Source organism: Phyllostomus discolor, chromosome 6, assembly GCF_004126475.2.
Source record: "Phyllostomus discolor isolate MPI-MPIP mPhyDis1 chromosome 6, mPhyDis1.pri.v3, whole genome shotgun sequence".
Lineage (NCBI taxonomy): Eukaryota > Metazoa > Chordata > Mammalia > Chiroptera > Phyllostomidae > Phyllostomus > Phyllostomus discolor.
In genome coordinates, this window is record NC_040908.2 from 127244329 (window position 1) to 127256958 (window position 12630).

Genomic DNA, 12630 nt, shown 5'->3' on the forward strand with positions numbered 1-12630 from the left:
ACGCTGTCAAAACAAAACCCTTTTTTTAAAAGACACTTTTGACAGTCATGCCACTGAAGTCTGAAAACACGATTTGCGACCGTTATGCAGCTCTCTGCCTCCATCTGCCGGCAACTGCTCAGACTAAGTCTTTTCTTTTCCGGCAGGGTCACAAGTTTGTTAGGAACTGTTCAGCTTGCTCTCACTCAGTGCGCATCGGACCGAGATCAAAGAGCACAAGGTCCGTGGAGAAAATTGTAGTGCTGAGAGAAGCACAACCAGCAACCAATAGGAACAAAGATCTTGTTCACGCGGTGCGATCTCAGCCTATCGTGCTGTCAATGTTTGCTAACTAACTCCTTTCCGCTCCATGCTCCTTCTCTCTCGACAAGATGGCCACACCGGCAGTACCAGGGAGTGTGCCAGTGGCCACACCAGACCCAGCTGAAGCCCCCGCCCCAGCCCCAGACGCGGCCGCGGCCTCAGCTCCAGCGCTGGCTCCAGTTCCAGCGCCGGTTCCAGCTCCCACTCCAGCGCCAACCTCATCCCCAGACCCGGCGGCAGCTGCGAGCGCGGCGCCGGGCCAGACCCCGGCTTCGGCGCCGGCCCCAGCGCAGACACCGGCGCAGTCGCTGGTTGGCCCTGCTCTCCCAGGCCCCTTCCCCGGGGGCCGTGTGGTCCGGCTGCACCCGGTCATTTTGGCCTCCATCGTGGACAGCTACGAGCGACGTAACGAAGGTGCTGCCCGAGTTATCGGGACTCTGCTGGGTGAGTGAGCAAAGAAAATTGACGCCTTCTTCTAACCCCCGCCCCCACGCCTTTATTTTGCTCCCTTTCCCATCCCCATTGATCTCTGACCTGTTTCTCTGCAACTTATCTTCCGAAGGAACTTGAAACTCTCCGGCCTGATTGCTGTCATTTGGGACAGCATAAGATATGTAAGGAGTAGAATACCGTGTGCCGAATGATTTACATTTCAGTCTTCCCAGTAGCATTTCACGTCGAGTATGATTAGTCCCAGACTACCAAAAATAAGTTAAAACGCCGACTAGGTAGTCAAAATCCCTTAATACCTAAGCCTGGTGACCACATTTCCCCCCTTATCTACGGACTAAATACCTTTCTTTTCCAGGTGGTTACAAAGAAGTTCCTAACCAGTTGTCAAAAGGGAGCATCTGTTAAAAGATATCCCTCTCAACAAGTGATCTATTTTGCAGGAATCCAGCCAGGGCTTCTGTAATAATCTGGTTTCCTAAAGGTGAAAGCCTGATGTTCTGCCCCTCAGTCTCGCAGATGCTCATCCTTAAAGACCTGGTGCCCCCCGCCCTCTTTGTCTCTGATTCTCTATTTAGACACAAATAATTGCATTGTCTGTTTATTACATTGCTTAACCTTCACATTGGAGAATAACCTTTTCCTTACCCATGTTTCAGATTTGGGGGATAGTTATTTTATGTTAAAGTAATTTATGAAACAGAAGCACTGAAGAGGAATTACTGGTAATATATTCCTTTCTCTGGGGACTATTGGTCCCATCACAATTATTTTCACCTCATCTTTGTTAAAAATTTTAGACACCTTTGTGAATCCACTCCAATTGCACACATCATTTCTGTTTCTTATCTTGAACTTGTAACAGTCTTCTTACCTTAGAAGGCAGTTGGTGTATTGCAAAGAGGACACGACATGTAGGCAGACTCCACCAAATGTTAGCCCTGACCCTTGGGACAAATCACGTGAAGTCTGGTTCCTTCAGGAGCTACTTTAGACTTGGTCTCTGTGAGAACTAGGTTATTACAGAAAGCATATAACTGCTGGCACACTTTCGGTATAAAACAGCTGTTGGCCGCACTCCTTCACCACATCAGGCCTGTACCACCCCTAAAACACCGACGCATTCTCCGCCTTTTTCTTTGAGAGCGTAGCATTTTACAGAAATTACAATTAGTCCGTTATCTTCCACGCATAGCCATGGTTTTTCCTCAAACCAAGCTTTTGTATTCTCTTTGCCACAAGTGCCTTCCCTACTCCCTGCCCCCCTTATTTGTTTCTTTAAGTTCCACTCACCTTCCAGATTTCCAGGAACAGTGTTCGGTGTTGGTCCTTCATCCCATATTTCCGCCCTCACCCCCATTCTTAGCCTCCCCAAATACGACAGCATTCCGTGACCGTGCCCTGCTTTGAGCTTGTAATACATGGTGTTTGCATCACTGACTCAGCACTCATGAGTACTTTTCCGGCTTCACTGTCAAATTTTCCAAACTCACTGGAGCTGCTTTACTAAAGAAACAGTTCTCTACTCGAGGTCTGTGCTAAGTGCCCCAAATATGACAGCGACTCTAGTCAGACAGACTGTAGTCTCCATCTTCAGATTCTCTTCCAGACAGACAGTCATCGTGGTACAGTGTTAGCTGTTACAGAGGCAGTGTTTGCTGAAGAATGAAGCCTGGATTCTTGGTAGGGACTTCAACATTTTTCCAAGTTAGACATTAATATATGAAACATTTCATTTAGTAAGACGAAGTCACTAGTGCTATTTATATATCATAAAACTGTTGGGCACTTAGAGTTTAGAGCTTAATAATATGAGCTCAACTCAAACCTTAAGTTGAAGTTGAAGGCGTACTCTTCTATGCAAGTAATTAGGATATAATGTGGTCACTGCTCCAGTAGAAGGTGTCCTAGTGGCATAGAAATAGGGAAGACTTAACTATTCCAAAAGCTTGAAGTGATTGGGTCTGCTGGGTGCTAATAAGAGGTCAAGTGAGATAAAGAATATATACCCATTGGTTTTGAGAGCATAGTTTCACTGAGGAGCTGGAACCCTTAGTAAAGTGGAATCAGCCACTAACGGGCATAGGCCTCATGGTCTGTGCTGGAGAGGGAGGTGCTTGAAGCCTGAGGATGGGAGTTAAGTAGAGGAGTCAAGGGACTCGAAGTCTCGGTGAGGTTGAGAAACAGGTGTATACAGTGGAGATAAAGTTGTCAGAACTGCAACAGAAGTTTGCGGTAAAAGACTGGCATTGGTGTTGAAGGTTCACAGGCAGGTTTCTGGGTGATGATAGGGTTAAGGTTAGGACTGTAGGAGCAGCCGGCTGAAGAGAGGTGCAGGTAAGGCTCCCTCAACTGTGTTTTCTGAGCCTTGGCCACTGCAGGGGTGGTCTATGTAGACTGAATTGAAATCTTCCAGGTAGCTCTGCAGACTAATTGTAGGGGGAAAGTCTAGAGGCTGAAAATGAGGGCCATGGTAAAGATCTGGAGTAGGGACTTAATACTGGGAAGTAAGGCAAAAGCAGACCTTGTGAAAAGAATAGACCCTATTTGTTGATGGCTGAAGGAAGGAGTTATACATCTCTTCAGAGTTTCCTTTCTCTGAAAATCCTGGTTCCACTGAGGCACATAGCTGATTTATGTTTAGAGAGAGGGGAAGGGAAGGAGAAAGAGAGGGAGAGAAACATCAGTGTGTGGTTGCCTCTCGTGCACTCCCTACTGGGGACCTGGCCTATAACCCATGCATGTGCCCTGACTGGGAATTGAACAGGCAGCCCTATTGTTTGCAGGCCACCACTCAGTCCACTGAGCCACACCAGCCAGGGCTGTTCATTGATGTTGACTCTAAACATCTGAAAGCATTAGGAAAGTGATCAGGGGCTGTTGGGGGCCTTCAGATTCCATAACACATGGACAATTCTCTCTCGCAGGAACCGTTGACAAGCACTCAGTGGAAGTCACCAATTGCTTTTCAGTGCCTCACAATGAGTCAGAAGATGAGGTGAGTGGGGGGTTGAGCTGCCCCTGTGCAGGGATAGCTATTCTTTTGCTGGGCTCCCCTCTGGGTCCTCCGCCGCACGCTGTGTTGTGCTTGTCCTAACTAGAGCTCCTACAGTTCAAAGAGCTTCATTCTGTTTCGATGTGCTTCATGTGCCTCTTCTGGCTGGTGGGTGGCCTCTTGCTCTTTTTATCCATTTTTTCTGTGGACTTCTGGCTTTTGAGCTTCCTTTTCTGCCTTCTTAGGTGGCCGTTGACATGGAATTTGCTAAGAATATGTATGAATTGCACAAGAAAGTCTCTCCAAATGAGCTCATCCTGGGCTGGTAAGTCAGGGTGCAGAGGTAATTAAGTCTCAATAATTGCCAAGGCCTTCTGCCACCAGAGTAGATACTCCTCGTTCAGGAGATAGAATGGAAGGTGTGCTAGCTCAAGGAGCTATGAATTCAGTGTGTTTTGCTAGCAGTTCTGCTCCTCTGAAGCCAAAAGTGTTTCTTTTCAGTTGCAGCTTTTTCTGAACAAGTCTTTTTTGCCTTGCTGATGACTTGGAATTTTTCAAGAGCTCTAAGTCAGCTTTTGATTTGATTTGATAATAGTTTTCAGTGTGTTTATTATTTTAGTATTTTCAGTGTCACTGGGTATCACTGCCATAGGGACATCAGGTACCACGGGACACCCAGGCCACCATTATGTTTGGTGTTGATGTCACAGGTAGACAGGTGTCCTCAGCCCTACGTTGTTTTCCAGGTACGCAACAGGCCATGACATCACAGAACACTCTGTGCTGATCCATGAGTACTACAGCCGCGAAGCCCCCAACCCCATTCACCTCACTGTGGACACGAGCCTCCAGAACGGTCGCATGAGCATCAAGGCTTACGTCAGGTGACCAGGGTCCTGGGCCACAAGGGCATGCATGGCCATCTGGTCCGTGCCAGGCGTGGAAACCCACGTCTCCCACAGGCAGTTATAACCCTCTGCCTCCTGAGGAAGCCCATTCCTCACTCAAGGGTGCTCATTAGAAGGGCTTTATTCATTTACCCTGAAACAAGATCTGTCTTGGGAATTTCCATTCACTGACCCTAGCTGCACCCTAGCTAGGCATTTCTACACATTGCTCTTAACCAATTTCAGGTGGCAGCCCCTTAGGTATTTGAGCATGGTATCACGTTCTTCGTGTCATTTTTCCTGGAAGCCAACTCCACACAGTGCCTCTAGCTGATCTTTACATGGTATTCTGGTTATGGTCCTTCACCATGTTCACTGCTTTTCTGAATTACCTTTTGTAGCTTGTCCTTGTCCCCAGAACGGAGCACGGGACTTGGGGTAGTACAAATTAAATAATGCTGTCCTTATTTTGACATGTCTAGTAACTGAGGATTATGTACAGTTTTGAGGGCTGTAACAGGGGAGTGTTGACATACAGGGGCAGTGAGAGTGCTGGTTGATGGGGTGTGTTGGGGAAGGCTCTATTTTCTGTTTAGAGTAAAGGCGTCCATTAAGTCTGTACGCTGTTCAGCTTTGTGCTGCTTCTGTGTCTGACACTGATGTAATAGTTAACTACTACTCGATAAGACAAAGGGGTGGATTCCAAGTCCTCATGGCCAGTTGGTGTGCCACTAAGCTCTACCTGTTGCCTGACTTCCCTGCCTTTCCAGATACTTTATACCTCTTCAGATCCAATTGAAAGTGTAGAGTTAACATAGTCAAGGCAGTCACCCATAGTGAGATGACTTACAGTACCCAGTCTCATCCTGGTGGACTGGAGTCCATTTGTTTTAGATGCAGATGAAGAGCTCAGTCCCAGAGGAGACCTGTCCTGTCTCTTCGTTCAGTGGGGGTGGATGTCTAGCAGCCAGCTGCATGGGAAACCCAGTGTCAGCCCTCTTGTCACTGAGATCCCACAGTGTGTGGTGTAGTCCTCTGGCAGGACCAGGCCAGGTCTGAAGGCGGAGCCCTCACTCACAGGCCGAGGGTTTGGTGTGTGGAATGAGCTAAGGGAAGAAAGTGACTTTCTCCTATGAGACCTCTGGGGTTCAGGCCTCTTACGATGGAACCTTGGAAGCCATACTCTTGGTGTGACTGCTTTCCTGGCCTGGCTAGAGGTGCAGAACGTCTCGAGGCCATCTGTTTACCTTGACTTCTCTCTCCCCAGTACTTTAATGGGTGTCCCTGGGAGGACCATGGGCGTGATGTTCACACCTCTGACAGTGAAATACGCGTATTACGACACTGAGCGCATTGGAGGTGAGTGACTTTCCTGTGCCCTCCTTCAAGGTTGTCATGGGAGGGGGTTGCTGCTCTCTAACAAGGATGGAGGGCCTTGGGTGGGTTAAAAAGGACCCATTCACCTAAAGTATGTGCTGACTAGAAGTCATAGTCATTCTACATGAATGAGATTCAAGGAATTATGTGTGACATTGTTAGAGATGGGGAATTATCAGTAGTAGAGGCTACATGGCTATTCATGTGAGACCGAAGCCAGTGATTGGCATCCCAGGTGCAGGAGCTGATCTCCGTCTGCAGGAAGCAACGCTGCAGTGATGAGGGCAAGGCAAGGCAAGGCAGTTGATGAAGTCCAGAGGGAGGTGGGAGAGTTAGCAGGATGGTTAGAAATCATCTTTTTCCCGATGGAATTACTGAATTTTCTCTGTTTCTTCTACCTCCCAACCCAACCCCACAGTTGACCTGATCATGAAGACCTGTTTCAGCCCCAACCGGGTGATTGGACTCTCAAGTGACTTGCAGCAGGTAGCGGGGTCATCGGCCCGCATCCAGGACGCTCTCAGCACGGTGTTGCAGTACGCGGAAGATGTCCTGGTGAGGAGGGGGAGGGCGTAGATCTCCGCTCCTGGGTCACCATGAATAGGCTGCTGAAATGACAGTCCTCGGTGCTGAGAATTAACTCTTCCTCCTTCAATCTTGGTTTTGGTGCTCAGTCTGGAAAGGTGTCAGCTGACAATACTGTGGGCCGCTTCTTGATGAGTCTGGTTAACCAAGTACCCAAGATAGCCGCCGAAGACTTCGAGACCATGCTCAACAGCAACATTAACGTGAGTGTCACTTCTGGGCTTCTGGGAGCCTGTGCCTTCCCCTGCCTCACCATGGGCGTGAGCGGAATTGGGGGAGACAGCCTGGTTGGAGACGGGAGACAGGGCTTCACCTTTGTCCCCCTTGCTCTCCCATTGGGGAGGAAGGAAGAGATAGCGCACATGCTCGTACATCCCTTCTTCCTTGATTCCGTTGGCTCAGGTACTGCTGATACTGTGACTTGTCATCTAGATTTGTGGTTGAAAGGAATGCTTAAATTCAGAGGTTAATGAAAATGCAACTTATTTTCCCCATCTGAGTTCACCATCCCCCCCACTAATTTTACCCATGGATCTCAACTCAAGCACCCCTAGTCTGTAAGTTATCAATAGAGATGAGAAAGTGTTCTCAAGCATTTCCCTCCATCTTCTGCCTTCAGCTCTTACTTACCCTCTCTGGCTGTCATCCATCCAGGACTGTCCTCATACCCAGTGTTTGTCGTAGAGCTGCTAGGACCAGCCTCCCTGCTCCCCTTCCACCCAGATCCTCACTCACTGCTTTCTCTTCCAGGACCTGCTGATGGTGACCTACCTGGCCAACCTCACACAGTCACAGATCGCCCTCAATGAGAAGCTTGTGAACCTGTGAATGGGCCCCAGCAGCGCTCCTTCCACTCTGGCCGCAGCACTAGGACTCAGACGGTGTGAAGTGGGAGTAGCTTTTTGTGGTTTGAGTCACTGCATGAGTTAACCACCTGTGACTCTAAATAAACGTAGCCTACCTTTTGTAAAAGGATTCCATCTCATGTGAGTTTACTGCTGGGTAAGGGAGGAGACTCTTCTGGAGCTCCTGCAGAAACCAAGAGTGGGTGTGCTGGGTAGAAGTCAGTTGTGTGTTTGGCACGACTTGTCATCAGTATTGCACCCACAGCCCAAGCCACTGTGGCTTCACCTGACCCCACACCAGAAAGCTTAGCATACTGGTTTATAGGGACAACCTCCTCACTCTCTCTGCCTATGATCAGAACAAACCAGGCCTGCACAGAAAGTTTTCTTTACCCCTTCTCTTTTGTAGCATCTTAGAGGTAGCAGTATAAAGGGTTACCTTATGCACGGTTTGAATGACCTAGAGAATGTGAGTAAGAGGAGAGAAGGGGGTGGTTACAGATCTCACTCCTGGGACCCGTGAGTCCTGGTAGAAAGACAGCCTTCTCCATGGGGAGAATTACCAGTGTCTTACCGAATTTTTCCTCTTGGTTTTCAGTCCAGAAAGGAGTCCACTGATAGTACTATGAATCATTTCTTAATGAATCAGGTGGTTTCAACAGGAAATGAGGAAGAATCCATGCGGGGAAAAAGACGGAGAGGCTTGGATACTTACCTAAACTGGTAGAGCAGAGGATGTGGTCCGTGCTTTAAAATAAGTAAATAGTGGGATAGAGCTGTGCGACCCTGTGGTTCAGAGAGGCAGAATTGGGATCTCTAGGTGAAGCTTTTCCCCATTTTAGTGGGGAAAACAGAAAAGTAAATAATCAGTTGCAAAAAAGAGTGCTGGATCTAATATTTATTACACACCTATTATGTTTGGGGGCAGTTTTCACAGTACAGAGGGAGCTGGGGTGCAGAGGAGTTGCGTACGTCACTTGAGCTTACACCATTAGTAAGTGACAAAACAGGATTTGGATCCAGGTCTGGATTTTGGTTTCACATGTAGCCCTCTGCGTCACAGTTGAGCGGCCCAATGAAGTCATGACTCTCATGGGGCAAAAATGAATGCATCGTAAGGACTGACCAGCTGCCAGAGGGTACCTGGGAACAGTCTACCCAGGGTGTGTGTGTGTGTGTGTGTGTGTTTACCAGGAAATCATGAAAGGGTAATCAAGGCAGAAGAGACAAAAAAGCTTAACCTGTTCTGAACCTAAGGAGACATATGTAGGAGCCCAGCCACCAGGGCCCTCGGGCTCTGGAGGTTGGCTTTACCCTGGAAGTTGTGGGAAGGCACTGACTGGGCAACATAAAGCAGGTTTACTCAGATTTGGGTTTCAGGGAGATCACCTGGCAGTAGTGTATGGCTAGACGGAAGGAGAAGGCAGGGGGTGAGTTCGAGGGCCACTGTGACTGCAGAGGAGAGAAGAGGAGTGCCCAAACAGGCATAGCAGTGGGGTGGGGACAGAGACTCAGGTTCTTGAGGATGTTGTAAGGCAGGCTCAGGAAGATGCTTGAAACATGGACAGTGAGAGACAGGGGAGTCCAGGATGTTCCTGTTTCTGATAAAGGTGATTGAAGAGATGGTGGTCTGTGGAAACTGGCTCCCCACAGTAGGTGGTAGGAGCTTTGAAGATGCAGAGAGGTGTGATCAGTGTTAAGGTTGGAGGGGTAGTGTGGGACCACTTAGTGACATTTTCAATGCAAAACAAAATTGTGACTACCCTATTTTGACAAATTGTGGGGCTCCACCAAATCTTTCTGGGGAAGGCTGAAAAATTAGTTACCCACTTGCTTATGTAACACCAAATGCCAAACTATGTGTTGAGCAGAAAGCTGTGGTATTTGCTAATAGGGGTATCCAACTCCTGGGTTGCATGTGGCCCAACACAAAGTTGTAAATTTACTTAAAACATTATGAGATGTTTTTGTGATTACATGTTGCAGTGGACCTAATGTGTGGCCCAAGACAACTCTTCTTCCAATGTGGCCCAGAGACGCCAAAATGTTGGACACCCCTGGGTAGGATCTGTTAGGACAGAAATCATTGCCTTGAGAATCACAGGTGTTGAAGGTGATGGAAAGCATCTACTCAGGAAATGAAATCTAAGCTGGTCTTGAATGAGGAAGAGGAACAAAAAACAGAAGAAAACAGAGCACTCTGGGCACAGAAAAGAGTGTGTGCAAAGGCTCCGAGAAAGGCGGTGTTGACCTCGTGGCTCCCTCGTTGCCGACTCCTCGGGAGATGTTTGCAGGGAAAGAAATACTGCATGCTTAGGTTGACTGAAAATAACTGTTTGTTTTGTTTTGCAGCCTGTGCTTAGGCATGCACAAATTTGTCTCTACTACAGACGTGTCATGTGTTCTCTGTTGCATGGCTGTGCATATGCCAGAAAGCGAGGCATGTTGCTTGACCTCAATGACACACCGCACTGCCCTGGTTTTCTCCCAGTGGCCGTAAACACTCCTTTTCGGTGCTGCTTCTGGGTCCATCCTTCTCTGACCCTCAACGTTCCATTCCCCAGGGTTGCACCCCGGGTCCCATTAACCTTCTCTACACCCCCTGACTGGACAAGCTCCACGAAGCTGTGGCAGCTACAGCTACCTGTAAGTTAAGGGGGCCAGGCTCTAGCTGTAGACCTGACCCCCATTCAGAACTGGTGTCCTGATTCTGGACTAAAGGAACACAAGATACCTCATTTGGCTGTCTCAAAAGCATCTTATTCAACATCTTCCATATTGAACTAATTGTCTCTTCCTCCTGAACAAATCACCTCCTGAATTTCCTGCCTCAGGTGATAACAACCCTGTACTCAGTTGTGCAAACCATAACCTTGTTAAACCTTGGATGAGTCCTTGATTCACCCCACTCCACCGTCATGCCTCAGCTAGTTCATTACAAGTCTGCCTTCGGTCTTTCCTCTGTGGTCTTCTTACATATACTTTGGTCTTCATGTTCCTGGCAAGTAGGTGTTAAAATTTCCTAGGCAATGAGAGCTATAAAGATAGTTTTATTATTCCTTTCAGTAGGACCTAAGTTTATGTTAATGAAGTGACTTTGGCAAGCCTCTAGATAACCATAAGATGGGGACCAGTTGCCATGTGAACCGACTTGTGTGATTGAAGGTTGGATCTTTGAGTTTGATGTAAGTACCAGTGATTTAATCAAACGTGCCTGCATAGTGAGTCCTCCATGGAAACCGACAGGGACGGAGCCTGGAGAGCTCTGGGCGGGTGAACAAGATCTCATTCGGGAACAAGGTGCGTGTGGGAAGGCGGCGCACCCCAGACAGGGACAGAAGCTCCAGTGCGCTGTACCCTTTCAGAGGTACACTCTGCCCCTCCATCTGGCGGTTTGTTTGTATCCTTTGTAATAAATTGGTAATGGCAAGTAAACTGTTTTTCTTTAATTCTCTGAAGTGCGCTGGCAAACTAATCGAACCCAAGGAGTGGTCATGGGAAGATCCAATTTATATCAGGTTGGACAGAAGCACAGGGGGCAGCCTGGGCTTGCAGCTGGCATCTGGCGGTGGGGGAGGCAGTCTTGTGGGACTGAGCTCTTAACCTGAGGATCTGGCAACTGTGTCCGGGTGGACAGTGCAGAACTGAGCTGAATTGCAGGGCACTCAGCTGGTGTCAGAAATGCATAATGTGGGAAAATCACCTGCACATCTGGTCACAGATGTGTTTGATGTGAGGAGTACATTTAGAGTAGAGCAAAACAAATTTTCCTGTTCGCCCTCTTCAGTCCATTCTCACAGCAGCCACGCTGCTCTGCAAATCTGACCAGGACGTACCCAGGATGAAATCACTTCAGAGGGGTCTCCTTGCCCAGGATAGAGTCCACCCTTCTCAACCACAGTCCGTGTGGCTCCTCAGACTGCATGGCTCTCCAGCTCCATCCCTGACACTCCCAGCCGGGGCTCCCTTTGCACCTGCTCTGCCCTCCACCAGAACCTCTGACCCTTTAGCTGCCTTCCCACCACTCATCCTTCAGGTTTTAGTCTAAATGCTGCCTCCTCTTGGAGGTGCTCCTGTGCTGTGATCCCTTGAGAGTCTCTTCTCAGCCTTTATTTTGCCGTTTTGAACCTGTCCATCCCCTAGTAGAATCCAAGTGTCATGGGGGCGAAATCTGCTCTAGACTGTCCCATTCCTAGATCCCAGAGCCAGCCAGACCCAGAATAGGTTCTTTGTAAAGGTGTTCATTTAGAGTGGATGGCATGTAGGATCATTACCATGAGGCACTGTGGACGTGATAAATTCATTAGGAGTTGTCAGGATCCTTTGGAGAGGGGCTGGAGGGAGGGAGCACACCACACATTTGTTTTGCTCATTTACTCTACAAATATTTAGTGATGCTTAGTATGTACCAGAAACAGTGGCAAGTGTCAGGAGTATAGAAGTAGATGAACCATGTTCTCTGTCCTCTAAGGGTCTCAACGTTATGGTGCACATGCACAAAAATAAACAACAGTGACGAGAGAATGATTGCTGTGAAGGATAGAACAAGTCTTGGGAAGACTCAGTATAGGACACGCTTAAATTTGCCTCGGGGCCAGAGAAGGGAGTCAACTTGCAAGACAACTGGAATTGACGGCACAAAGGAGGAGGAAGAGCTCTGAAGAAATAGGAATGAAGATCAAAACATCACTCTTACTTTTACAATGACCCATATATAGAGTTGTGTTTCCAAGGATACAGCAGCTTAGAGATAAAAATAGGGTTGCAGTAACAGCCGCAACACAATCTCTGCCGCCTCAGGGGCACCAGCTTCCTCGGATCCTCCTCAAAGAGGTCTGGGACCTCCTCTCACAAGTCCTCTGAACGTGGAGTCAATTTTATGTTTTTGAAATTTATTTTTTAAATATATTTTTATGTTATTATAGTTGTCTCATTTCCCCCTTCCCTCCACCCTGCACCCCCCACACACATTGCCCCCCTTCAGTTCATGTCCATGTGTCATACTTAAAAGTTCTTTAGTGTCTACATTTCCTATACTATTTTTACCCTCCCCCCATCTAATTTCTACCCACCATCTATGTTACTTATTCACTGTACCTTTTCCCCCTTCTCTCCTCCTCCCACTCCCCTGTTGCTAACCCTCCATGTGATCTCCATTTCCGTGGTTCTGTTCCTGTTCTAGTTGTTT

At 48.0% G+C, this 12630-nt stretch overlaps 1 protein-coding gene across 1 annotated transcript; it reads left to right on the plus strand.

The window, feature by feature from the left end:
• Positions 1-320: 320 nt before the first annotated feature.
• Positions 321-7569, plus strand: EIF3F (eukaryotic translation initiation factor 3 subunit F). The gene is made up of 8 exons (XM_028515485.2): positions 321-747; positions 3681-3751; positions 3994-4073; positions 4495-4632; positions 5903-5994; positions 6431-6567; positions 6687-6800; positions 7348-7569. Exons 1-8 carry the CDS (start codon positions 372-374, stop codon positions 7423-7425), a joined length of 1086 nt encoding a protein of 361 aa, XP_028371286.1. The 5' UTR covers positions 321-371; the 3' UTR covers positions 7426-7569.
• The last annotated feature ends 5061 nt before the right edge of the window (positions 7570-12630 follow it).